The sequence below is a fragment of the Genypterus blacodes genome, unplaced genomic scaffold (genome assembly GCF_046128005.1).
Source record: "Genypterus blacodes isolate CSIRO-AG114 ecotype Tasmania unplaced genomic scaffold, CSIRO-AGI_Gbla_v1 ptg000156l_1, whole genome shotgun sequence".
In the NCBI taxonomy this organism is placed as follows: domain Eukaryota; kingdom Metazoa; phylum Chordata; class Actinopteri; order Ophidiiformes; family Ophidiidae; genus Genypterus; species Genypterus blacodes.
Window position 1 is genome coordinate 7,734,835 of NW_027466957.1, and position 25,967 is coordinate 7,760,801.

A 25,967-nucleotide genomic window follows, 5' to 3' on the forward strand; every position below is an offset into this window, starting at 1 on the left:
CACGCACGCACGCACGCACGCACGCACGCACGCACACACGCACACACACACACACACACACACACACACACACACACACACTTATTTTATGTGAAGTCACCTTGACTGATGAGGATGACTGCGTTTATTTGGTCACTGCTTTGATCGGAGCTCCACGTGATGTCGTCATAAAACTCTCCGCACGTATATATTGTAATTTGTTTGCATTGATGCATTGGAAAAAAATCACAAAAAAAAGAAAATAGAAAAAAAAACCAAATAATTGAGGACAAGAAGTGAATTAAATAGTATGAAAGTGTGTTTACCTAGCAAGTAAGCAAGGATATCGTGTTCAATCTGAAAGTATTTTCTAGGTGTGTGTGTTTGTGTGCGCGCAAACTTCAGTGCGTCTCTGTTTTGGAGAAATCTGGACCACTTAGCTTTTATTATAATACCACCTGCTGGTAGAAGGCAGGCATTGCATGTAAATGTCAAAACAAACACAACGTTGCCCTCCTGTCCCTGTATTCTTTCCGTAGTTTGACACACAGTTTGTACTGTAACTGTAGATCACTGCCTCGGTGCAAAGACGCATATTTTGGCACTTCGATCACACCAGCATGGAACCGGATCATCCGCACCTGATTAGTGATTGTCTCATTCATATTTTTACTTTCTTGAACGATCAAGATTTGATCAATGCCTCATCTGTCTGTAAGGTAAGGAGCGCCCAGATTGCGGAAGTGGCTGCTAATATTGAGCGAATTTCCATTGAAATGAAAATGAAAACTGCCCGACAGCTCTTTTGTGTGTTTACTTTGTGTATTTTATGCAGGACTGGCACGAAGCTGCACAGACTCCCTGGTTATGGAGGTGAGCTTTGCCTGTCATCTCCAACTCATAACATGAAGTACGAAGTAGGATCAGATGCGTTTAAGAGCAGTAGATCTGCCTGCTGATCATCATATAGATGTAAACTCCCTCCTGCTTGTTGTTGTTATTCTTGTATGTTGACTCCTGTGATCCCCTCAGGAGAATGTGTCTCCAGCGCTGGACTTTTTGCAACCTTGCTGTGTTGTCCAGTGAGCATGTGCAGCAGACATGGAAGACATACTTCCTGAGACGCTGCCACTTAGAGATGAGGATGATGAAGGGCAGGTCTGGTGGTGATTACACGTGCAAAAGCCTGAGAGGACACACAGGTTTGACCTCAGCAATCTTATTGGCATTACATCATTCTCATACTACCTGTTGTTCCCTCTGAAGTGTGTGTTCTCCATCAGGCAGGGTGGCAGGGTTGGTGTACCTGCATGGGAATTCGGCTCAGCTTCCTGACCTCGGCTGCAGCAGCTCCACAGTCTGCAGTGCCTCTGATGACGGCACAGTCCGGGCATGGAACGTCCAGAAAGTAAGTGAAACTTTCAACATCTTTCTTTGTACTGAGGGATATAACTCAACTGTATATGAAATTGTGTTAAGTAGTTTTTGATCATTTTGAGTGCTAGAGGATTTATTAACCTTTAAAAACATCTTGTATTAAATGTAAGAATTTCATACAAAAATACAATATAATGCAAGTTTTTAGAGCCATAAGAATAACATTTTATAATCTCACAAGAAAGCAAAAACAATACTTTTTTACCTATATATTTTGTCAGTAAAATATATAGCAAGGTCATTTCTGTAGTGATCAGAAATTGTACATATAAATTCATATTTTACATTTAGAAACAAACACTCAGACTTTTGTGATTCTCTCTCCTTTCCCCTCTTGTGCTCAGGGTGAGCAGCTGTGGTGCAGTCCTGTGCAGAGTCCTTTGACAGGAATAATAAGTGACGGAGAGCTTGGAATTGTGATAACAGCCGACAACACGGGCCTCATCAAGACCTGGCAGGGTCAGACTGGACAGGAAGTGGCCTCCTGCGCCACTGGATCTCCACACTGCACATTACTGCCGTACCATTTTAACAGCAGCTGGTTTCTGTCTGTGAGTGACGGATTGTTTGTCAAAATGGAAAAGGTATACAGCTGTTTCATTTTGTAGTAAAACCACATTCTCGTTACATTTTCTTCTAGGTTGGGACTCGTCAGGGATCTGTGTATACACTGGCTGGTTCAACTTTGACCAGAAAGTCCAGTGTAGTGGTGTGTGACACATTTAAAGTCAACATAATCCTAGTTTCACCTGACAAGAAATGGATTGCTGCTGGAACCAACGAAAATGATGATTTCAGTCCTAAGGTATTTCTTATAGTCTTCAGACAGCCTGACTGTGTTTGTGTTTTCTGCTCCTGCTCTTTTAACACACATCTCTACAAATGGCACAGTGGGGTAATAGGTTTTTTACAAATGAGAGCAGAAAGAGAAATACACACGTCTTACATTTCCGTGATATGGTTCGTTGGCAGGTGATGTACACAGAGAGTTTGACCTTTCCATCAGAGGACGAGGACCCTCTGTGCCAGAATGTGCCAGTCACTGGGTGCCAGGCTGCTGTTTTCATACCCACTCAGCCTGCCAGACTGGCCGTCGTCCATCACAATGGCGGCCGAAACAACAAAGCCCTCACTGTCTTGGATGTCAGCATTAAAAAGACTAAGTACAAGTCAGAAATCCTGGGTAGGAACTTGATTGAAAAGCTTGCAACTGAAACTCATGTTAGCCTTTAGAAAACACAATCATGGTGAACCATGGAAGAAGAATGTCTCACAAACCACAGCTACTATCAAGAACAACATATTGGCCAGTGCTGTATTTGAATGTGTTTTGTTATATGGTAGTACATTTCCCTTATTTTCCTGGCCAAATATCGACGACATCACATTATGAAATGTCCAGTGCTGTTACAATGGCATTCCAAAATCTACTTAATCCTGCATGAAATACATCACACAGAGTTTCTGGTATATTTTTGAAGCTTTCTCTTTCCAGTCCAGCAGGTGGTGTCCTTTTCCCTGACAGTGAACCGTTGGAACTCACACATTCTTCTGGAAGCCAAGGACAGCAACACATTAGTGATGGCGGTTGACCAAGAGCTACTGGTGTATTCTCTGCAAGGAGCCCTGCTTGCTAATTTCAAACACCACACTATGCCGATCTCATCCATATGCATGGTAAAGCATTCAGACATCCACTATATCATCTCAGAAATCGTTGGTAATTAATTTAATTATATGGATTTTCCTTGTGCTTATATTAACAGGATTCATTTCGAGTGGTGACTGCATCCCAGGACCTTTCCTTAAGAGTCCTGACGTGGAGAAATGACAAAGAGCATGGATTGACCCTGGAGAGTCGGTATCACTTACTGGGAGGCTCTCAAACCATGTCCAGGTATGATGTGACACTACAGCATTTTGTCTGCATTTGCATCACCTCATATTTCCATCTTTTTCCTTGATTAACCCTCGCATCTACTGCTTTTCCGTGTGTACTAGAGGGTTCACGCACGTCGCCTGTGACTACTCCAGCGTTGTGGCGTCCGTGGAAGGCAGAGATGGGAAAGACGTGCTAAAGGCTTATTCTTTCACCTCATGAGCATCACTGAAGGATATGTGAAAAGACGCTGGCAAGCATTTTGCACAACACACTAGAAGGAGTTACATTAGCCTTTTATTTTCAGCTCCTTGTCACATACATCAGTATCTTCTGTTATGATGCACTTCAGTAAGTCTATGTTTACAAAAGCTTTCCACATGAAGATGTTACAGTAAAGGCAATAATACTGTATGCAATGTTAAATGGTAAAGAAAAAAATAAAGTGTCTCCCAACTGTCATTTTTAGAGCTTTGGTGTTTCAGAGTGGAATGCAGCCATTTTTAAAAGAGCCCCCACTTGTAGTCCATTCTGAATACTTATGTCAAGGCACAAAAAATCTGATGCTCCACATGAAAGTAGACTCATCGCACCACGTACAGTATATACGGCTGAGAGTACTTAAGGTAGAGGGAAGGAAGAGTGAATGAGCTCGTCTTCTTCCACCGCATGTCTCATGTCCAGAAGGGCGCATCTCAGGAATGTCGTCATGGAGCTATATGCATTCCTCCCTTCCTCTGTGTTTCTATCCTTCTGTTGAAAAATAAATGAGATTCTTTAGTGGCTGCAACAAACAAAATAACCATGAGGTTATGACTTTAAATGATGAAATGAATCCCAGCAGAGGCTTGGTGTTTTTCCTTACCTGGGTGAAAGCCTTGATAGTCCGATCCAGGAACGCTATTTCAACCTCCTCTGGTATCGTCCTCATATGAGCCATACAATCTAGTATGCACATTAATGTTTCCTTAGGGGCCTGGGAGCGGACGACAAGGACAGAAAGAGATCATATATGGAACAGTGAACAGTTAAGAGAATTTCAATCAGAATCTGAAGGATTTTACATGATGTGACCTCTGACCTGGTCCAGTGTGTCGAGGACAGTTTTAGAATTGTTTTTGGGGTTCAGAGCCTTAACAGCCTGGATGGAGATGACGGGTTCTTTAAGCTGCTCCAGCCACGCCCACATCAGTCCAGCCAGGACAAACGGATCTCGCTCCATACAAAGCCTCTCCCATGCTCCGCCTTGGTTCAGCTCTTCCTGTACACATCCAGGCACAGAACATCACCATTACTGTACATATTTGACTGAAACAGCGTATTATTGGTAAATGAACCTGAACACATCTCAAGGAAATAATCTACATTTGTAGTTCACATATTGCTCGATCGGTCAGTTACCTGCCAGGTTAAGACTTTGCGTATGTGCAATTCTTCTTCATCTTCAAAAAGGTCCACAGCCAAAGCCTGTGCCACCAGCAGCCTCTTGGCCTCCGAAGACAATTCTGACTGCAGCGTGATGAAGGGCACCTCTGACATCTCTGACACATCATCGCTCCTACGATGAGGCTGCTTCCCATTCATCGGCACCTCTTTCCCCTGCTCTGCCTTCCAGAAAGACTTGCCACCCTCAGATTCAAAGTGTGTATCTCTACTCTTGGCTTTCTTCAGAAGAAGAGATGCGTCTCTTTCAGTTGTGACGTTCTTTAGTTCCCAGATGGAGCTTGTTGAGCCTTGTGACGTGAAAAACTTGTTGCTCTTCCAACCTTTAGTTTGCTCTGCAGGAACTGAGTCTTTGGCAGCCGACGAGGTGACCTGAATGTTATTCTGGGACAGGGAGCTAAGTGGTTGTGTTAGGAGGTTGAGTTCTGACCTTAGCTTGCTCAAGTCAGAATCACTATAGCTCAGACTTTTGCGATGGTAGAAGATTGGTGGTTCGTTGAAATGTCTGGGTAAGGTGAGAGGCCCTGGTAAACGGGGCTGGTTTGTATATAACTCAGGACCCAGCTTCTCAATGACACTGAGCGTCATTTCTATGTCTTGGATATCAGGAGCCTCCAGAATGTCTTCTTCAATCACCTGACGATTTTCAGCAATGTCCAACAACAGCCTAGACACGAGAAGGACAATCTTTGGTAGGTGCCTCATCTCGCGTCTCTCGTAGCCGTGTAGCATGTGTCTCTGGCGGTTCAGGTACTGGGACAAGGTGACTGGACTGGACCGAGGCTCAGCACAGGAAAACACACTTCTCAGAGGGTTGAGAAACTGGACAAACCCTCTTACACAGTGAAGCTGACCACGGGTTTGGATGGAATTAGGACGTTTAGCGCGTACGTATAAAATAGCCTGATTAGCTGTCATCCTGGAGGCGTAGGCTAGGAAACATGCTAACAGCACGCCTGTAAAGAAAAGGAAGTGAGATAAAAGATAAACAGGTCCTAAATATTGACAAAACAACATATCTTACCTGTTCTGCCGAGACCAGCGTGACAGTGGACTGCTACTTTCCCCTCCTGCAGCGCAAAGGCCATGACCTTCACCATGTCCAGCATGGTTGTCAGGTTAGCCACACCATAATCATTCCATCCAAAGTTGTAGAAATAAACTGAAAATGTAAGATGTTTTCAATTATTGTTGACAGCAGTTTATGATGTTTACCCAGAGATGTTTGAAGCACTTACTGTTGTTTTCCATGAGTACCTCTGGGCGGTATGAGAAGCCACTCTCTGGTTCTAGTGGGTTTCCACAACTAGCATGTTCACCAGGTGTTTGCAGGTTGATCACTGTTTTGATACAATTTCTTGACAGAAACGCACACAAATGAGTGAGAACAACACACAACATAGATGTTTGTCATGGCAGAACACGGCAAGAAACGTTGAAGGTTTTCTGTACCTTTTGAATTGATCAATAATGTTATATTTCTCAATAATTTCTGTTGAAGGTCTGGACATCGCAAGAAGATGATCAGTGACCCTAAAAAAACAAAAGTATGTAATTTGCACGCACACTGCTTTACAAAATACAATACCTGGACTAAAATAGGTTATTTGCAAGAGTTATGCTTTTATCAAATTAAATATGGCTATTAGTCAAGCTCATGCATACCAGGAGGAGTAGAGGCCCTTGATGGCTTGTTGGTCTTCCCTCCAGTAACTCGGATTATCGTACTTGCAGTCCTGTCCTCCACAGCCCATTGAACACTGCATGTGTCCGGGGATGACATAACGTATCGCTTCACCTACCAGTGTGTACTTTGCTCGAGGAGCTCTGACTAATAAAGAAGGAAACATTTGACAGATGCATAAAGACGTTTTCAGGTCATATGTCACAATTCTAGAGTTTTAAGTGGAATGCGTGCCAATAATGTTTCTTTTGAGGGAAAGAATGCTCTGTGAGAATTATTTTCAAATTTCAGACATCCAAGATGATGAATTGAAGTAATAGGTTTTTTGTCCCGTAAAACAATCAGGGTAATTAGCGCTGACTGTTCCCGTAGTGCCGTCTAATCCGAGTCTGTCACTGCACGTCTTTCATTAGGGCATTACGTAAAAATAGCCACTCAACTGGCCTCATTCAATCTCTGATTTATGTGGCATTGTGTTGACAAAAATAAGTTAAGTTAAGTCACCCAGTATGACATTTATTTCACTCTTTCATCTCCCCTCACTTACTATATTCCATCAGAGCTCCTCTCCTTGTCTCAGCATGGAGTGCCATGTGAACAGTCTCAGCCTTGCATCCAGAGTCATTGCAGAGCCTGGACACAGATATACCTTATTGTTATACTACTGCCTGTCTGTAAAGTGTAACAGTAATATATGGTCCTGTAATCTAACCAAAGCCTGGAATATATCATGCTTTCAGAAAACATGCGTACATCTCGTAAATGACCACTGTGTTAATTTGGCACACCAACCAAGGATCCCCAAATAATGTGATGGTAAATTAAAATAGTGCCTTACCTGTATTAAATGAAGGAAGGACTTGGTATCCAGCATCTCAGAAGACAAATGCTCTCTGACTGTTTACGCCAGCAATTCTGACATCAGCCTCCACAGGTCTAACGCCGAGTCTACTGTCGCCAGCTCTGTGGAGAGTCAATCCCTGGTGGCCTCCTGGCCTCACTTGATTTGATTCGCCTCAGATTATCTGTGAAGTAGGGAGGAGCGACACGAGTAAGAAGAACAAGTATCTACAGTCTCCTCTACTTTCACCTGCCACGCGAGGATCTGAGATCAAGAGTGGGACCGAATCACCCTCTGGTGATGTTTTGCTCTGTATATAGTCCATGTAAAGATTTCTCTGCACATCCTACATGTCTGTCCATAAGAAACACACATACACACACTCTATCTCTTAGTGTGGGTGCTATTTGTGACTCCTGCTGGATTAGGCTTCTAATCTTATTATGGTGCAAGAACAGACCACTCTCTCTTATCACTCATCTAGGTTTTAATGTTTTCTTAGATGTATTGTTGTCAAAAGCTGCTCAAATCACTCCTGAAATAATTTTCATGTTTTCCTACGTGACTTCTGTCAAGAGGGGAAACTTTTGTAACAAAGCAAGCAGATAAATTCTGATTGGCTTACCTTGCTTGCTAAAGCTGGTTAGGTTTATGATGTACAAAGCTGCCATTTGGTGCATCTCCCAAGCTGCATTACCCTGGCTACTTTAATACCTCATGTTCGGTTTGAGACTCTGTTAACCCTCAGGTAGTATTCATTTTAAATAGCCATGTTGCCCAATTTGTTGTCGAAATTAAACATTCATAGTTGTGTCCCTTCACTTTTGCAAGCAATCAGTAAATTGCTTGCAAAAGTATCCTGATAGACAGAAGAGAGGCAGAGACGGACAGATATTATGGAAAGTGAGCCACAGTCAGCACAGATTTACACATGTTCTCCCTGTACGGTAAACTGAGGCCGAGAAAAAATCACTGCCATGACTGTCATGAAGGGTACACCACAGCAGTTTTACCATGATAATCAAAATTAAGTGCAAGAAATAGCCAAGCATGGACATAGCTGCTTGTGCATCTGTAGCAGAAGCATTACCAGTGTTACTTATTACACCAACACTGTTCCTGCAATGAATCTATTCTAGTATTTGAAGTTAAATGGTCAACTCAGGCAGAAAAGAAAGAAAGTGACAAAGAAAGACATGGTTCATATGAAACCTCTGCTCCTCACAAGGAAGTAAATCTCCTTGCCAAACTTATGTCTTGTGATCCCGTTAAACGGGTATGATATAATGCATTTAGATTGTATCTTTACTGTGAGAATACTCTGGTCTTTAACTGATAGTTATAGATGAAAGTCATCTTTCTGCCATAACACCATGTGAATGTATTTACTTATCCATGGTGTTTCAACCACACAGCCACAGTATTGTGCCATCAGTGTGTATCAGCCATCAGTGGAACCGCTTAGTCCTGCCATGATTGTTGTCAACCACAATCTCAATTTGTACCTGACTGAAAATGTTATTTCTGCCCCTCTGATAACAAGAGATGGAAAAGGGGTCATGTTTTTTTCTTTAGCTGATGGAAAAAAATAAAATAAAAATGTGATCTATTCTAAGCCTTGATGATGTATGTAAGCAAGCAATCATTTTCTTGATTGTATTTATTTGTGTGGAAAACTGTTATCCTCAGGTCATATTAATTTGTTGATTGTGTTCTATTTACATTTCATATTTGTTTCGGTTTTTGTATCATACTATATATTTATGGGCTTTTCGGGAAAAGATACAAGGTAAGTCCTGCCATCTCATCGTCTCTTCAAAATGACGCAATTTATAGAACAACTGCAAAATTGAAATGTTTCTCATATGATTTTATCTTGCGCTTTGACAACACCAGATTTCCTTCCTAAAATAAAATTTGCCGACAGATGGCAGCAGATATATATGGCAGCTACTGCGGCTCTCGTTCTATTTTGATGACAACAAAAGAGGCCGGAAGAGATCTCCAGCCTCCACATAGGCAAAGACACAAAGCATGTTGGGAGATGAGTTCATTTCACGGACTCATCGAATACCTGTCGTTTTATTTGAGTACTACAAGTACTGCATTTCCCGGCATGCACCGCAGGTCAGTTATAAACTGTGCCGGTCGGTTGAACGTTACAGCGAGCGGGCCGTTTCAGCTATTTCAATTCCCAGGAATATACCGGAAACCATTGGTGTGCCTTCAAAATAAATAACAATACAAAAAACATTCCGCAAAAACATCATTTTCTCAACAAGTGTCATACTCACTCTTTACAATAATATTGACTTCAAGTTCATAATGAATACGAAATAAAAAATAACCACACAAATGGAGACCGAAAGGGAGCAATTTCCCCTCACAATAGTTTTACTTTGTACGAAAGAACAGGAAGTTGTATATCCGTCTCTTGCGTTGTATTGATCCGCTGATCAGCCCCTAACGCTCCTAAAAGCCGGGGGAGAGGAGAAGGAAACACATGAGCAGAGCGATGGAGTATTTTTAGGAGATAACAATAAGCTCCCCTGTTGGAGAAAACGGAACAGAGTCATCTACATGACCGAAGCAACTACATCGGCAACAATCATGCAATTTAAATACAGACGAATCTAAGCAACCGCTTCTTCTTCAAGGTTAGACCGCCTGAAGACTCCCCGCGTCCCCTTGTCGCAGATCAGCTGGCGTACGTTGGTTGATCGTCACCTCCAGCTGGTACCGACCATGTCCGTGGAAGAGCAGCGCTACCCTGGCGCTATGCTGTTGCTGGAGGCTGGGCCGGAGTGGATGCGGACCGAAATCGAGCGTCTTTCCCGGGAGCTGAGTCAGACCACGAATGAGAAGATCCAGGCAGCGGAGTACGGGCTGGTGGTGCTGGAGGAGAAGCAGCAGCTCAAACAGCAGTACGAGGACCTGGAGATCGAGTATGAGACCATCCGCCAGGAGCTCGATCTGTTGAAAGAGGTAGGCTTTAAAGAGAAATAACACAATACTGTATCAGTTTGAACTAATTATCCCTAACGAGCCCAGTATCAGCTAATAAAAATAAGATCAAGATATTAATTTTATGTATTTGCCTTAATTCACGAGAGGACACGGTGACTTAATAACGGCCTTGTAGTATTTGTTATATTTGTATGTATTTTTATGTTCCCATCACTGCAATATCCTGTTGGTTTCTGCCACATTTGGGTATAGGCATCCACCAAACAGCTGTCTACCCCTCATCCAAGGTCACAGCAGCAGGATGGGCTGCTCCTCACCCTCCTCTCCCACATAGGGAGTCCCCACTGCACTGCCACATTTATTTATTTATTTCTTCATGCAGCACTCACAACCTTAAAGACTTCCCCGCCTGACTGTCTCGGGGATCTAGGTCGTGCCCGCATTCTTTTCCAGTCATATCTTAATCATGAGTTGGTCTGCTGCATAGACTGGATCATCTGCCTGCCATATCTCACTCTGCTTATTTGATCTAAATTATTATTCATTTGCTTTTTCTGCCTATTTAACCACACCTCTGGATGTCTTATTGGGTTTCAGTCATCTTGCCAAAGCTGTCTTTCAGTTCCACTCTGCAAACAAGAAGTACTAGTCCAGAAGGGGAGGGCGTCTGTTTGAATTTCGAACCTTCCCGCTCTAGAGAGGGATGAGTAACTCGCAGTGGAAACCAAACGAGTTCCAACCCTTCAGGAATGGGAGGAATGTTGAGAGCAGCAGCAGAGCTAGAGGGGCGCATAAAGGATGTGTCTGTTGTTCTTAACAGTGGTTTTACTTTTCCCCCACTGTCCTCTTCACACTGCGGACAGTTTTCCTCCCTCCAATAGCAGTTTGTCCCTGTCTGGTGGTCCCTCTGTCAGAGAGATGGGGGGACGTTAAGTTTGTCAGTCCTGCCAATGAGTCTTGCCTCTATGCCCACAAGTAGTCATGGAAAAAGGGGATGTCCTCATCCCACAGACTTGTATGGTCAGAGTTGCTCACTTCCGCTGTTGTTGACTCTGAGATTTGGGGTTGTTCCCATTTCCTCCCACAAGGCCTGATAGCCAATAACGGAGAGGCTGGTTTCACAGTAACCCCCTTCTTGCCATGCCAGGTTTCTGCTCACGACTCCCTTGGGTTTCTGGGTTTCTCAGTGGAGACCAGATACTGAGAGGTTTTCAGCTCTCTGCCTCTTCTTTCTGTTTCCCTGTGGCCCTGAGTAACCTTCTCTCTCTCTCCGTCTTGGTTGTTATTGGAGAGAAGAGAAGGTCTCGGGTCTGTCTCAGCAACTTCTGCCCAGTTTTCCCATGCATTTCTTCCCACAGAGAAAGAAAAGCAGTGAAAAGAAGAAACAGACTGGAAACGGTCTAAAAAGAGTAACCATGGCAGCAAGTGAGCAATGATCAGGGATGGACAGGTTTTTAGAATTATGACAGCTGAATCCTGCCCAAAAAAGGCTGCTGGTGTTTGTCTGTGTAGGCTCCTAGGTTCTGTCTCAACGTCTGTCACATAATGGGACACAAACATCCATCTGTTTGGGCAATAAACCCAATTGTTCCTTTTTAAAGCTGTGGCTAAGGTTATTTCTTTTACCTCATGCTTGGGTTATGTTGGTTGGAGATCATTGGTCAGATAGTTACTTCACAACTTTGCTCTGTTAAACCTCTACCCAACCCCCCAACACTCACACTTACTCTCACTCTCACACTCACACACACACACACACACACACACACACACACACACACACACACACACACACACACACACACACACACACACACACACACACACACACACACACAGCCTCTGAAGGCTATATGTGATGCTATCACAAGAGAAAGATAAACACATTCTTCTCTCACCCCTCTTGACTCCCTCTTTATTGTTCAGAGGAGAACAGTAGATAGCGGGGAACATGAGCTACTGTAATCCCTGTCAGCGGTCGGTTTACATTAGGATTTAAATTTTGTAAAGCCAAATATGATGTAAATCAAACTTGTAGCCTTCTTTATTGCGTTATTCTGATTTAGGTATGTAGAACTGCTTAGTGTAGCTGTTGTGGAAGCATGTGAGACATTTACTTCTCTTTGTGAGGTGTGCTCATGTTTGGTATCGGCTGCTATTTACACTGATGGAGTCGATGTTTGGATGTCTTTTCTCTTTTAAACGACTTAGATGGGCCTGAATAGATTGTGTGAGAGATTTACTGGGTTGTTCAACGGCGGCCTTTCCCCAGTGACCCAACCCTCACCTCTCACTTGTAGTAGGAATGGACACACAGAAAGGAAATCGCTCAGGAGTATTTGTGTTACACCAGTCGTTTGTTCCCAACCTGGACAGAATCGGTTCAACAGAAATCATCATGACAGTGGGCAAACGTGAGCTGCCATTCAAACAATTCCTCACCGTGTCAGTAATTCATGGACAGGACATATGCACACATATACGCACACACACCACTACTACAGTGCGGGAAGATGGAGGAATGCCGGGCACTGGTGTTGCTTAGTAACGGCAGGGCAGGCACGGCTCTGCACTTTAATTTGAGTAGCTGTTTTGCAGCTTCCTCAGCAGGTGTTACTTCCTGAGTGTGCCAGTAGCCGACTGCTAAGGGATTAAGTGTACATCCGCCCGAGAGAGCTGGAAAGGCACATTCACAGCTCATAAACATCAGAAACATTTGTGTTTAGGTTAATGATATTCATAGGACTTCTACAAGAAATTCTTATATTTCTGTGTAAGCATATTTCTGCATCTGGGGCTGTGTCGTCCCCCCACTCATCTCCATCCTTATTGAGTCTGTAGCCCTCCAGTGCTACAATTCTTATTCAGTCCATGTTTTACCAGTGCATTCCAGGGATCTACTCTTCTTCTCTTCCTACTCCAGTCAGCGAAAAGCAGGCAAAGAACCAAGGTTGCTGGGTTTACTGAAACAAATGTGTATTCTTTGAAGTCCACAGGCCTAATGGGCAGACTGGTCTGATGGTGCATTGTACTGAATGTGAGTCACCAGGCTCAGTCTTCTGTGCTGTAATTCTGTTAAACAGATCTGATAAAGCTTTGTGGACTTGTACCCAGTTATCATACAGTTTACAGAGGACAGTTTCAGTCACAAGGTAAGGTAGCTAATGACATTAAACGACCCTGTGGTGCTCCCCCCTCTTCATGGGTTGTTGATATTCTTAAGTTAAGCCACTCACTGATTAAATCACATGCCACATGTTCAACTGTCAACGCAGTTGCGACAGACCTATCAGCTTCTTGTGTCGTCTCTGCCTGTGTGGAGAGCTGAAAAGGCCCCAGTGTTTGGTGCTGGGCTCGGTGTCTTGCCTCTCAGCCTTTCTTGTGATTTGTAGTGATGTAAAGACATCAGCCACAAAGACGTCATCATCTTTTCAGCCACAGAACCTCCCACATCTCTCACTTCTATATGTTTATTTTTGATACTGGACTTTAATTTTCATATTGAGAAAATTCTACAAAACGCCTGCTGCTCCTTGGGGTCCTTGTTGTATTGTGTGTGTGTGTGTGTGTGTGTGTGTGTGTGTGTGTGTGTGTGTGTGTGTGTGTGTGTGTGTGTGTGTGTGTGTGTGTGTGTGTGTGTGTGTGTGTGTGTGTGTGTGTGTGTGTGTGTGTGTGTGTGTGTGTGTGTGTGTGTGTGTGTGTGTGTGTGGGCAGTAAAGTCCCTTCCCTATCAGGTCTCCTATCAGCAGCTGTACACTGTGTTGTGGAATTCTAACAGACAATTGAACCCTTAAATATTGTTAAGCTCAGTAAAACCTGTGTCCAGTGTGATTGGCTAGCTGGTCTTTGTGTGCTTGAGCCCACCGGGGTTAACGGGTCTTGGGTGGCAGATGAAGGGAGGGTTAAACAGAACACAGTGTGTGACAAAGGAGAGATTGAGAGAGGGGTCCCATTGTGGTCGCATTTGAAACGATTGGTCACTTTTGTCCCTTTTGAATTGGCAGATCAGTAAAGAACAAATGACAATGTCCTAAACAAATATATCTAATGTGACTTTAAACCCTGTCTGTGCTGTCAATTGGGCTGGACACTCATTGGATGGACGCAGGACACAAACCCATCTGCACTGCTATAGGGGGAAAACGTAAAGAGTCGTAAATCAAGTCAGTATCATACGATTAGATTCCCATGCCAGGCTATGTTTAAACTTCAGCTGCTCATCTCTCGATTCTCTATGGATCATAAAAACCGATTGACTCGACCGTTGTGTTGTCATATATCACGCAAAGTGTCTGTGATGTCCTATCCTCCCCCAAAAACCTCAACCTTCATTCAATTTCACAGTTAAGGGGTTATCTTTTTGTTTTTTTAATGGCACTAGATTAAATCCCAAATCTCATCCCTAAGAGGATAAATCACAGCCATGATGTGTCTGGAACCCTGGCCAGACCTGGCAGGCGGCCACACTGAGTGACCTCCATTACCATTTAGGGGGAATTTTCTGTCTGAGGCCCAGTAGCCTTTACGTCCTGCTCTACCTGCCATTCATTGTTAAGACCCCAAATGAATTTTCCACCCTAAAATTTGATTGAAATGTGAGGTCGGCCGGTTTTAGGTGAATTGAGCAGCTGGCAAAGATGTTTAATGGCTCTTAAGAAAGAAAGAAAGAATAGAAGACAAGTAGAGGCCGTGGTTGCTCAGGAGTAGCTCAAGTGCTCCAAGTCTCAGCGAGTGAATAGTGAATGGCTCGGGGTGTTTGGGGTGTTTTTGGATTCTTGCGTCAGTGTTGTTGGAGTGTTTTGGCAGTGCGTTGAAATGAAAATGATCAAGCAATTGTGAGGCCCTGCAGCTGCTGTGGTTGGTTCAAAAGTTGAAGGGGTTTATTCAGCACCCTGGAGGTTTAGTATGCAGCAGGTTGGTGGCTGTTTACGACACTGTGGGTCCTTTTATGAAACTTGCATCCCTTGGTTTCCCCCCAAGCTTCCCAGAGGCAGTTGTGGAATACTGTTGAGCACATGGGGATGTTGTATCATCATATTGTGTGTGTGTGGAAATAAGGATATCTTCTGTAGTTCAGAGACGCTGCCTCCTGGCAATTGAAAAGCGATGATGTCATAGATAAAGAGGAGGCATTCTATTCTCTGCTGAGAGACAACACCCACTAGATCCTGCACAGAGGCAGATCTTTTTTATGAATATTCCTTGTTTTAATTGTGTTCTACTGCCGCTACTGCTACTACTAAATTCAGTTTCTTGTTGGATTCTTCTCTGATGTCAGGGAGAAAAGTGTTATGACAGCCCAGCAGGGTCATTGTTCTACTACTGTAATCCAATTAACATACTTGGGCCAGATCAGGCAGGAGTCCAGGCTAAAAGAGGAAGATGAGGTTACAGCAGTGTCGCTCCAACTATACAGCTTAGTTCACTCTGGACATAATAACCTCAATGCCCCCTTCTCCTACAGCACACACTGACTTATCAAGTATAACAAATAATTGATTTGATAGAATTGATTTAGTGAAGGTCAGTTTAATCAATGGGAGAAGAGATCATTTTATGCTGATGCGTGTGTGTGCTCAGATGGTGTATGCATGTGGGTAGAATACAGATTTGTGTATTATTACTTTATTAGACTGTGGATTGTGGGTTATATCTCCACCAAACCTTCACCTTTCTGACTTTTTGCATGTGGTGCAAAAGTGTACATCAGTGCTGATTTGGGCCTCTGTTCTAACCAGACGTCTTCTTCCGTCTATTGAAATGGAGCCAGAATGACCCCCCACTGCTCCCAGCCTGCATCCTGTTTACTTGTGGGCAGCCAACAGATGGGAAGTATATGAAATGTAACTCTGTATCAGTCCGGATATCTTCTAGGGGAAGGAAATGACCACATGAGGTTCATCTGGTTTGTCATTTTTCACCTTTAAGATGGAGGAATAACGACCATTGGTTGCCGACCCCCAAGCCAATGTGCTCACATCAACACTCATTATGGTGCGTTTCCTAGTGCTGTTCTGTCAGTTTCTAAGGGAACGGAAACGGGAAGTGGCAATCAATAGCCACATGGAGTCACCGAGCTGTAGATCATAAACAATTCTTTTGTATTCTGCACCTCTCATCAGAAGAATTTGGTCTACTTTTTTTTGTAGTTGGACTGGTTTACCTATGACTTCCGTAATCTCATCTTTTAATATATAAAGCAAACAGAAAGGCACAGAAATGATGGTGTGATGGTTTTCACAGGCTATTGAAAGAAAATTCTATATTTACTCCATACTAACAACTTCATAACAGAAGGAGCCATTACCGAAAGAATCAAAAGAATGGAGAAGACACCACCCACACACATTAGCATATATAGAGAGCGGCAATGGAGTTTTTGATGGGAGTTGTAAATGGGCAGATGGTGGGTCTCCACACACACACACATACACACACACACACACACACACACACACACACACACACACACACACACACATTGACATACAAACAGCTTACACAGAAAAGCTTTAGGTAGTCAACCATCAATTGCATTATTTATAATTTTATCGTTACGGGGCCCTTAAAATATCAATTTCCTCAGTCGCTGTAGTTAATAGTTGCTGATTTACATGGCATTCAGTTGTGTTTGATTATTTTTGTGTTGAGGGCACAGCTTAGTTTGTGTGTCTTGGGGGGCATTTTGTGTTTTGGCACAGTAGAGGAGCGGATGGAGGATGAGATACGGACGGGTAATGTTCTCCGTTCGCAGACTTTGGCATTCCTCTGAAAATCTACATGATCCACTCATCTCAGTTATCTGGTGACTGGCAGAGGCTTGGCGACTCTTATCTCACCCAAAGTGGTTAGACCACAGGGTGGAATGCGTCTCGCCTTTTTAACACCAGGTCAGCAGTTTGAACATTAAAAAACCTGGTTCCAAAGAGTTGTCGAGGCTATGTCCACTTTTAGCCCACCCGCCGTACCCCCTCTCTGCCACCATCCTCATCTCCTCCTCCTTCTCCTCCTCCTCCAGGCTCCTAATGTAAACAGGCTAGTGGGTCTGGGTTCCCCTGTCACAGTGTGTCGCACCCCTCTGTCACGGAGGCCACGCTTTGAAACCCCCGAGGCATGGCAGAGGCAGGAGGGGAGAGGGGCGGAGGGACAGGAGTGCAAATAAGGAGAAAGAGAAAGGAGTGGAGAAGAGGGAGCCCCATACTGGCTGTGCAGCGATAACAGCATCTCAGCGGAAGAAGAGGAGGGCGTATAATTGGTGCCAGTCTCTCTCATGGGTCCTTGAGAAATAGTGCTGGCAGCCAGAGAAAAGGGATTTGGATGGGAGGGGCACTGTCAGCCAATACATGGGTGTCCTGTGGGAAATAGCCCCACTCCCTTTGTGATGGTAGAAGGATAGCGGCTCCTCTATTAGCTGCCTTGATGAGTTTAAAGTCCTGGGGCTGCTAGGCTCTACTTTTTTGAACAACCATTACTTAATGAAGTACGGTCAGGTTCTATTTTCTGACTTATCTTTCATCTTGTTTGGACTTGAATGCTTTTTGTCAGAGGTTGTATTGTTAGGTTAATTTGAACATTATTTGACTGTGGGTTTAAAGAGACTTTTGTTTGGTATGTTACATGACCTACTCTACAAACACACACAAATCTGATTTATTGTTTGGTCTACGGTGCCAAAGAGCCCAAACTGCATTCCTTGCAAACTGGCAGAGCATCATATGCCACACTGACCCAAGATTTAACCTCTGTGGAAGAGACAATAAACACACACACAAGCACACACATGAATTTAATTACTTCAAATGGGCAGGGAGGCCATTAGTCTCTGTCTGTCCGGATGCAAAAGCAGGAACTCCCCAGGAGACCAACTCCTGAGTTTGGGAGGGTGAATGGAGCGATGGTCAGAGGGGATTTGAGGACAGCGGCATGGAGGAGAGTGGGTCATAATGTTCACCTAGTCAAAGGCCACAGTGGTGAGACACAAGCAGAATAACAATGACAAATAGATGCATTCAGTGTGCAACAAATAATACCACAGGGATCTAGACCATTGGGTGTAAGGAAAGCAGATATACGTATATATATATCTATATATAGTTACTGCAGCACCTTCCCCATCCTGTCCCTGCTCATACCCTGATTGATTAGACGTCTTGCATCTAACAAATGAGCCTTAAAGGATGAAGGGAATACATAAGGAATTAATACACTGCATTAATCTAATAAAAGATCATATATTAAATGGTTGCTGGTTAATATGTTTTCAGAATTTGACATGAAAACCCCATCAACAAGCTCCAGGCTCTGTAAACCACCCGCCTCCCCTCCTCCCTTTCCTTCAAACCTGACCTTGGATTTGGAAGAAAAAGTAATCGCATTCATCTGTGCCTGTGTACATGTGTGTCGCGTGTATTTATGAGTGTGCCGGCCCCAGCTGCATCCCCAGCTGCTGCCCTCGTCTGTCATTTATGTCGGTAGCGTCAAGAGGCTGTTCAGCTGTGGATATCATTTGTAAAGGTTCCACAGGGAACAGTGTCTTTTGGGAAATAGATTGAAAAACAGAAGAGACTCATTTGATTTGCAGCAGGCTTTGCAAACTGGCAAACAGGAAAAACAAAATATTCCTCATTGAAACCTTCATCCAGCACTGGATTTACACCACACAGGCTCGGGTATATTGGTGATGACTGGTACAAGAAAAGGATGGAGAGGAGCAAGCTGTGCAAGGCTGAGCTCTGAAAAAGCCATCTGTGTTGGTGGCGACCCCCAAGCCTCCCCCGCCCTTGCCCAGCCTCTACTGACCGCCTCGTGCTCTGTCACTGTAATCGGCATTGTAACCATAACAACAGCCGCTCCCCTGGGGTGCCGGCGTGTGGACATGGGAGATCTCATCCAAACCCCAGAGCGTTAGCAGGCCGGCGGGCAGACTACCGGCAGGCAGCAGATAAGGCTCTCTTTGCAATGCAAATGATTGCGATCCTGAATGCCTGGTATGGAGCATCGCCGTGATGCATATGATGATAAACAGCCCAGACTCCAGACTCGGCCACTGATATGGTGGTGCAATGTATTGGAGCGATGTCATGAGACGCAGGCAGATTTAGCAGCTAACAATAGAGGCGATAAGCAGTCAGGAGTTGACAGATACTTCCTTACTAATAAATTCACCACATTCAAACACTGAGAACAAAGGTATAGAAGTTAATTTCTTCCACTGAACAACATAAAATGGATCATATTTCACATTGGCCTCAAAGATGGAAACAAAAACAGTACGGTAACCTGATTCAAGACAAACCGGGCAGAAATCTGCTGTTTGAGTAAATGTTGATATAAGGATGTGGTTTGTTTTTTGGCCTTAGCTCGTATTTCACCCTAGCCTGTTGTCGTTACACCACCCCGTCTGTGCAATCTCCCATACTATACACAGTATTGACATCTAGATAAACTGTACTGTGCAGAGCCATGACATTGTGCTGCTACAGGAGTCATGAATACCCAACATCATAGAGCCTTCAGGCTGGTCGCACAGCCCCTTTCCCCATATGAAGCATATATGCTAAGATGCAGTTATTGAAGTCATACGATGAATACAAATCAGCATGTTTGGACATGTTATCGGATTGGATCACTTCAAACTGAATCTCTAAAGCCAATGTGAAATTTAAATGTCTTGTGTGAAGTCTGAATAAAATATGATTTACTAGATCTGATGAAAGCTCAATCCAGCACTTAATCATTGCCCTTGGATGTCAGTAAGAAGAAATTGTGTTGAGATTTTGTATCACCCCGCTGGAGTCGCCCAATTAGGCTGTTCTGATATTTCTTATGGTTGAAGATGACTTATTCCGTCAGGCGTGTAAAGGCCTCATGAGTCTGATTAGTACATCGCTCTTACATGCAGGCGTTCCAGTGTATGTTGACATTCTCCCAATGGCTCCATCCCCTCTGGCGTTTTCTTTTTCTCTCTGCTGTGCTGCAACTTAGGAGATTTACAATGTACTGTAGCACAGCTTTGTGTTTTGTGTCGTTGTAGGATATTTCACGCGTTTCAGGACATTTCACACCCTCGCAGTTTGCTGATGAGGGTGTAATATTATTTCTGCCATATTTATTTGTACTCTCGGCAACATTTCTTTTTGCAGAAATTGTTTGCCTCGTCTCTCACTCACTGGTATGCTCCTCTAACCTTACATCCTCTCGCTTGCCTGCTTTCTTACATCCACTGTGGTGTACGTGTTGCCTTTGGCGTGCCATGCTTTGCCTATGCGTGTTTACTATTTTAGTTACCAACAGTTTTGCTGGAGCCCCTGCGAGGCTGAATCTGGCCTCTCCCTTCTGTATCTCAGAGGAGAGAGCAAGCCTCAACATGGCTCGAGTACCAGGTGCTGCTGCATGAGGTGACTGCAGGGCACACTGGAAATTGGTAGTGTGTGGGTGTGAGTTAGTGAGTGAAATTGCCCTGGCCTGTGTGTGTGAATAATAGCCCAACGGCTCTATGCTATGCAGTGAATCAATGTGGCGCCGTGCCAGCCAGCAGCTAATGTCTCTGCCTCCCCTTGTCCTCATTTCTCTCTCCCTCCTTCTCCTGCTGTTGAGCACCGGCAACACCAAGCACACCACAAACTGTTAAATCTGACACTTTCCCTCAATCTATAATTATTCTCTTCAAGGAAAATAACTTTGCTGATTTGCTTGTAGAAAATCAGGTCTTTATCCAAGTTTAGATTTGGTGATGATGTGTTGAGAGGCTGTTCAAGAACGCAATGAGGGGGAGGATTTGAACCAGTGGAGAGTGAATCAGAACCTCTACGGACTTGCAGTTTGCTGACAGTGATTCTCTGTCTTTTCTATTTATACATCCCTTCCCCCCATAAACAGTAAAGTCTTAGATAATCATTAGCTTCAGCATTGGCCTAGGTATAACATGGACTTGTCTGCAAATGTGTTCCAAGTAAATTGAGTTACTGAGCCAAACAAACGTGCAGCCAAACCATACTATGCAAAACACTGACACAGAGTTAACACAGCACAGCTCTCGTGTCTTGCAGAAAATGGAGGAAATAATTGCAGCCTCCCCTCTCTGTGTTCTGAAGTCTAGTTAATTATAGAGTCATCACACACCTCAAAGAAGTTTACTGGTCCGTCTCTGCCTGCACAGTGACGTGAGGGAATATGAAAAAACATGCAAAACCAGAGCGACAGAGCCTGATTCTGTTTATCATTACAGAGCGCCAGTCCATGTGAGCGCTGACTCACGAGGCAGGAAAATCCATCCACTGTGTTTTTCTCCCCCCACTTTCCTGTTCCCTCCTCTTCGTCCTCCACAGACGCCTACAAATGATAACGTTAACTCTGACCAGCCTCCAGGGCCGCTGAAACGTCGATTTGGAATGCAGGGTCAACTGCAGCACTGTGACTCTTGTGTGAACAGCTCAACCAAACCAATAGACATAACGCTATTGTTCAACATCTGCCACAAGCTGCCTTTGTTATGCTGCCACAGTTTTCTGGAAATGTCAAATCAGCATCAGCCCACCCTGACCCCAAAAACTCTTTCCAAATGCATTTTCATATCGTCTTTCTGAAAATGTGAGTGTGTTGAGAAATGGGATGATTCACTGTCAGTTGAACCAAAGATAAAATAATTGGATCCTGGGCTTCAATGTTGAGGCAGTGGTCTTTTTTTCTCGCTGACTCCTCATATAAATGCAGCCACATCTACAGGTCAGATGTGTTGGTTTTGATGCATCTTCTGTAAGGGCCTGCTGCAGTAGTCCTGTCTCTAGAGACCTCTACACACACTGTTCTCCTCACTGCAGAACGGGAACTGAAAATAGAATGTTGGATTCAGTGTACTCTTCCTCCACGGGGCCTCTGAGACCAGCGTATTGATCGGTTTCGATACCTGTCAGTGACCTGAAGCTCTTTTGTCCTGCGCTCACAGCTCACAAAAACATGCGTGGGAGGATTTTTGCAGGGAAAACCAAGGTAAACTCTGACACATATAGCCGTTAATCAAAATCTGCGGGGGCTATATACTTCAAAACCCAGTGTTTAGCATTTCAACCTTAAATCACAGAACAGAATGTTGTGACTGAAGGTTGAGTCCTGATTTGTCCTACCCTTTAATCAGCAGACTTTGCACCTTTGCGTTTGAAGGTGCATCTCTGGTCAGATTACAGGACGTAACGTCAGTCACGTCGTGTTCCAACATGCTTTGAACACCAACACACGAGAAGAGCCGGCTTTGCTGAAGCTGTTGTAGCAACACACGCTTTGGTGAAAGTACAAACCTGTTATTTTCATTAAGCTGTGATAGCTGAGTTAAATATCCACGGTGTAAAACTATACTATAATGATGTGTAATGGTAAAGGCTCAAGCACTTGGTCTACGCATTCATTCACCCACGCAAGACTTTGTTCTGTTTTTTTGAATCTTCACCTTTTAAAGGTTCCCACTTGTTCATCATAAGACTAATGTAGTCACATCCTCCGTGATGATATGAGCAATAAGGGAAGTAATGAGACTCTAACCCATTGTGACTTGTAACAGCGATTTCAGTAAGAAAGATCAAAGGTTGAATGCTTCACTTTTTCAACTCCTCAGTCAATCACATGATGCTTTTGATCAGTGATTATGGACTTTGTTCTCTGATAAGGGCCTCACCAAAGCCCAGCAGGCTGTCCGGTCAGCCTCAGCTTAAGATATATGCAGTCATCTGGAATCGCACGCCTTTCATTAGCTTCACAGTGTTAAAAACTGCACATATGGCAAGCTGGTGATGAATTCTAAATTGGGTGGGCAGCTCACTGTAAGATTATTCGGCTTGGCCACGCGTCCCCCTCATCCGCTACCCTTAAAGTAGCCTAAACCCACGCTTGGGGCATGGAGATTAAAGGCGTGGGGTCAGTGGGTTTTGGCAGGGGGCTCAGTAATTCAGTCAGATTCTTCTTAGATTGGATTGGTTTGTTTCCCCTCCATATCAAGCATTCACCAAGATCGTAGTGATGGGGTTTCTTTGCTTTTTAATTGGGTTAATCCTTTCTCTTGTGATGAAGTTTTAATCAAACTGAGTGACCTGTATAATGGCGTTATTTGGGATGGAAAGGGGGGTTGTGGGGTGGGCACGAGGAGAGTTTACATTCAGATAAAGCTCTGATGAACTTAGCAATGACTTGGTCTTGACACCTGGCTGTTACAAGTAGCAGATGAGATCATTGATTAGCTTGAACATGTTTGACCACTTAAGTGTGAGGTACTAAAGTTGGATCCTGCACGCTGGCAAAGTGAGAACAGTTTGAAGCACATGACGGCTTCTATATAAAGCATGTTGTTTCTTCACGGCTTTATCTGTTCAATGCGCCCTGCTCATCATCTTCCCTGGAACGTGACAGATACGCTGGCCATCGGGCCGGTGTCACACATTTTTCTAACCCATTAAACTAGTTTTCCACATTTGCCTCCTCGTTCCTGCAAGTAGGTCAGTTGGACTAATGCAAATTTGCAGATTTCCCTTTCTCCAGAGGAAATACTAGGATAAAAATGAAGTGGAAGAGGGAAAATCCAGCAGCAGCCAGTCACGTGCAGCTGTAAGAGGGGAATGGGTCAGAGAGAGGAAAGTGCAGCACAACTGCAATCAAGGTCAGATCCAGCGCCTTAGGTGACTTCAGACTAGCGCCTGCCTGCACACGAGCCTGTAGAGGAGCTCAGAGAGTCAAGAGTTTCCACCGGATCACTGGTGGATCGCTTAATCACAGGATTGGAAATGAAATCTGTAATCGGGGAGGTTTCCTTTTCTAAGAATGGAGACAAATGGAGACAAAAGAGAGTAACCTAACCTGCTTCTCTCTCTCTCTCTCTCTCTCTCTCTCTCTCTCTCTCTCTCTCTCTCTCTCTCTCTCTCTCTCTATTCTCTCTATTCTCTCTATTTACATTTTGTTGTCTCTTCCTGGCGAGCCAAAAACAAATGAAGGTCAAGGCTTTTCGGCAGGAAGACGCTTGAAGCATTAGCCGACGGTTCCCTATAGTTATTTAATCTTACTACATTTCATCCCCTTTGGCACAGTCGGTGAAAATAATATCTGCTGATATTTCCTTATGATCTGCCACAGCACTAAGAGCATTACAATGCTGGCATGATCACCCAGACACTAGTCCATTTGCTCTACTTTCCTGCTCGCCTCTCCCATCTGTGGAATCACTGCTGAGCACGTGCGGTGGAAGCCGACATCCTGGTTGGGGGAGGGGAGATGGGGAAAGAGAGGAGAAGGGAAGATGAGCTCATCCAGTGCAGATGGAGTCGCAGTGATTATCTGTCTGAGTTGAAGGCGGGATTTTTTTTGGAGGTTTTATTACACGGCAGAGGATTCAGCCTCATTCCAAAATGGCTGTTACAGTGCAAAACAAAGCTTTTGTCAGTGTCGACACTAATATTCTGGAAACGATAACATCTACAATCATCTTTTACCAATAACCAGTTTGAAATACGTGTATTTGAAATATTTCTGTGCGGAATTCATTCATATTTCTTCAAATGCCATCTTCTAACCAATAGAACATTCTATATTATTGTTTCTCCAGGCCTTTGGACAAGCCTACTCCAACCACAGGAAGGTGGCAGCAGATGGGGAGAGCCGTGAGGAGTCTCTCATCCAGGAGTCGGCTTGTAAGGAGGCCTACTACGAACAGAGGGTTCTGGTGCTGCAAAATGAACTCCGCCAGGCACGAAACATCCTCACCAACACCCAGTCTGAGAATGAACGCCTGACAACCATCTCCCTAGAGATGAGAGAGGTAAAGACGGAGGCACACAGATTGCTGTTATCCATCCGGACACTGATTGTCCATTTCCTTTATCACTTAGAGGACTGAGCTCTGAGTTGACGTAGAAAGCCAAGTCAAAATGTTCTGACGTGCCACTTTATGATTTTTGTCTCGCCGCAGATTGTTTGTTGATGTTAGTGTCCGGATCTTTCAATTTATCCTGTACTGTAGGAACACAGAAGATAATCTGTTCAGTTGATGTTATTGTTGAGTGTGACTGATGCACTGATCTGTTGCTGGCTTGCCAAGACAAGAATAATGGCACCGTGGTGAGTTGGGGTAAGGAGCAGACTGTCTTTGAACCGGCATATACCAAACTGATTATCGGAGCAGGTTGGTATTAACAATGAGGCCATGGGGACAGTTTTGAAAGCTGAATTTGATAGAATTAAGCATTTAGTATCTGACCTTGTTTGCTGTCGGGCAAAGCTGATTTGCAGTCTGGAAACTACCACACGTGTGAACTGTGTAAACACCACAAGCAGCCTCAACCTGTTGCCCCTGTTGTGGCATTGGTGATCCGCCTCAATTTGGAAAATCAAACCAGGTCAAAACTGCCAGATGAGTCACTTATGAGTCTGGGAATATTGTTTGCTCCTGGTTGCAGCATGATCAAGAACATGTTCCTAAAGTAAAACTGGCGTTTCCTTTTTATTAGAGCAGACAGATTCATTCTCCTCTCTAAACTCTCTAACTATCCCAATGCAAGCTCTATTGTCTGTGACCCACTTTAGACATTCACTGATAATTGACCTCATTAGCGGAGACAAGAGTTTGGTGCAGTGTATGGGTTCCCCTCTTAATGTATGCCCAAGCACGCATTTGTGTGTGTGTGTGTGATGATGGTGTTGGTTGGGGTATTGAATTAACACGAGAGCACTACAGGGTGAAATCCCACTGAGGAAGGAAGGGA

The 25,967-nt window shown here is 44.1% G+C and overlaps 3 protein-coding genes across 6 annotated transcripts in view; 2 read left to right on the forward strand and 1 right to left on the reverse strand.

Annotated features, from left to right (window-relative positions):
* The first annotated feature begins 475 nt into the window (after window positions 1–475).
* Window positions 476–4,732, forward strand: fbxw12 (F-box and WD repeat domain containing 12). Its single transcript, XM_076167083.1, has 10 exons — window positions 476–698; window positions 815–852; window positions 1,012–1,181; window positions 1,263–1,387; window positions 1,761–1,967; window positions 2,057–2,221; window positions 2,389–2,599; window positions 2,912–3,093; window positions 3,183–3,313; window positions 3,418–4,732. The coding sequence occupies exons 1-10, from the start codon at window positions 600–602 to the stop codon at window positions 3,515–3,517; spliced, it is 1,428 nt and encodes a 475-aa protein (XP_076023198.1). The 5' UTR covers window positions 476–599; the 3' UTR covers window positions 3,518–4,732.
* Window positions 3,917–7,943, reverse strand: ptpdc1b (protein tyrosine phosphatase domain containing 1b). The gene is made up of 9 exons (XM_076166261.1): window positions 7,889–7,943; window positions 6,404–6,569; window positions 6,191–6,271; window positions 5,977–6,095; window positions 5,763–5,900; window positions 4,697–5,694; window positions 4,377–4,556; window positions 4,161–4,271; window positions 3,917–4,048 (listed from the first exon to the last, which is right to left on the reverse strand). The coding sequence occupies exons 1-9, from the start codon at window positions 7,941–7,943 to the stop codon at window positions 3,917–3,919; spliced, it is 1,980 nt and encodes a 659-aa protein (XP_076022376.1).
* A 1,726-nt stretch (window positions 7,944–9,669) lies between these two features.
* The window catches only part of LOC143012966 (protein bicaudal D homolog 2-like), a 38,471-nt gene continuing 22,173 nt past the window's right edge, over window positions 9,670–25,967 (forward strand). For 2 of the 4 annotated variants that reach the window (XM_076166322.1, XM_076166324.1), the window contains exons 1-2: window positions 9,670–10,248; window positions 24,812–25,024. In XM_076166322.1, the coding sequence (XP_076022437.1) occupies window positions 10,009–10,248; window positions 24,812–25,024 (453 nt within the window). In that variant the 5' untranslated portion in view covers window positions 9,670–10,008. The remainder of the gene's footprint in view (window positions 10,249–24,811; window positions 25,025–25,967) is intronic. The other 2 variants (XM_076166323.1, XM_076166325.1) reach the window with 1 other exon arrangement.

Coding starts and splice junctions, on each gene's coding strand:
- fbxw12 (XM_076167083.1), top strand. CDS start 600: ATGGAACCGGATCATCCGCACCTGATTAGTGATTGTCTCATTCATATT. Junction 2,222..2,388: donor ATGATGATTTCAGTCCTAAG/GTATTTCTTATA, acceptor GTTCGTTGGCAG/GTGATGTACACAGAGAGTTT. Junction 3,314..3,417: donor GGCTCTCAAACCATGTCCAG/GTATGATGTGAC, acceptor CGTGTGTACTAG/AGGGTTCACGCACGTCGCCT.
- ptpdc1b (XM_076166261.1), bottom strand. CDS start 7,943: ATGCACCAAATGGCAGCTTTGTACATCATAAACCTAACCAGCTTTAGC. Junction 6,570..7,888: donor AACCAGCTTTAGCAAGCAAG/GTAAGCCAATCA, acceptor CTTCTTTATTAG/TCAGAGCTCCTCGAGCAAAG. Junction 5,901..5,976: donor GGTACTCATGGAAAACAACA/GTAAGTGCTTCA, acceptor TTACATTTTCAG/TTTATTTCTACAACTTTGGA.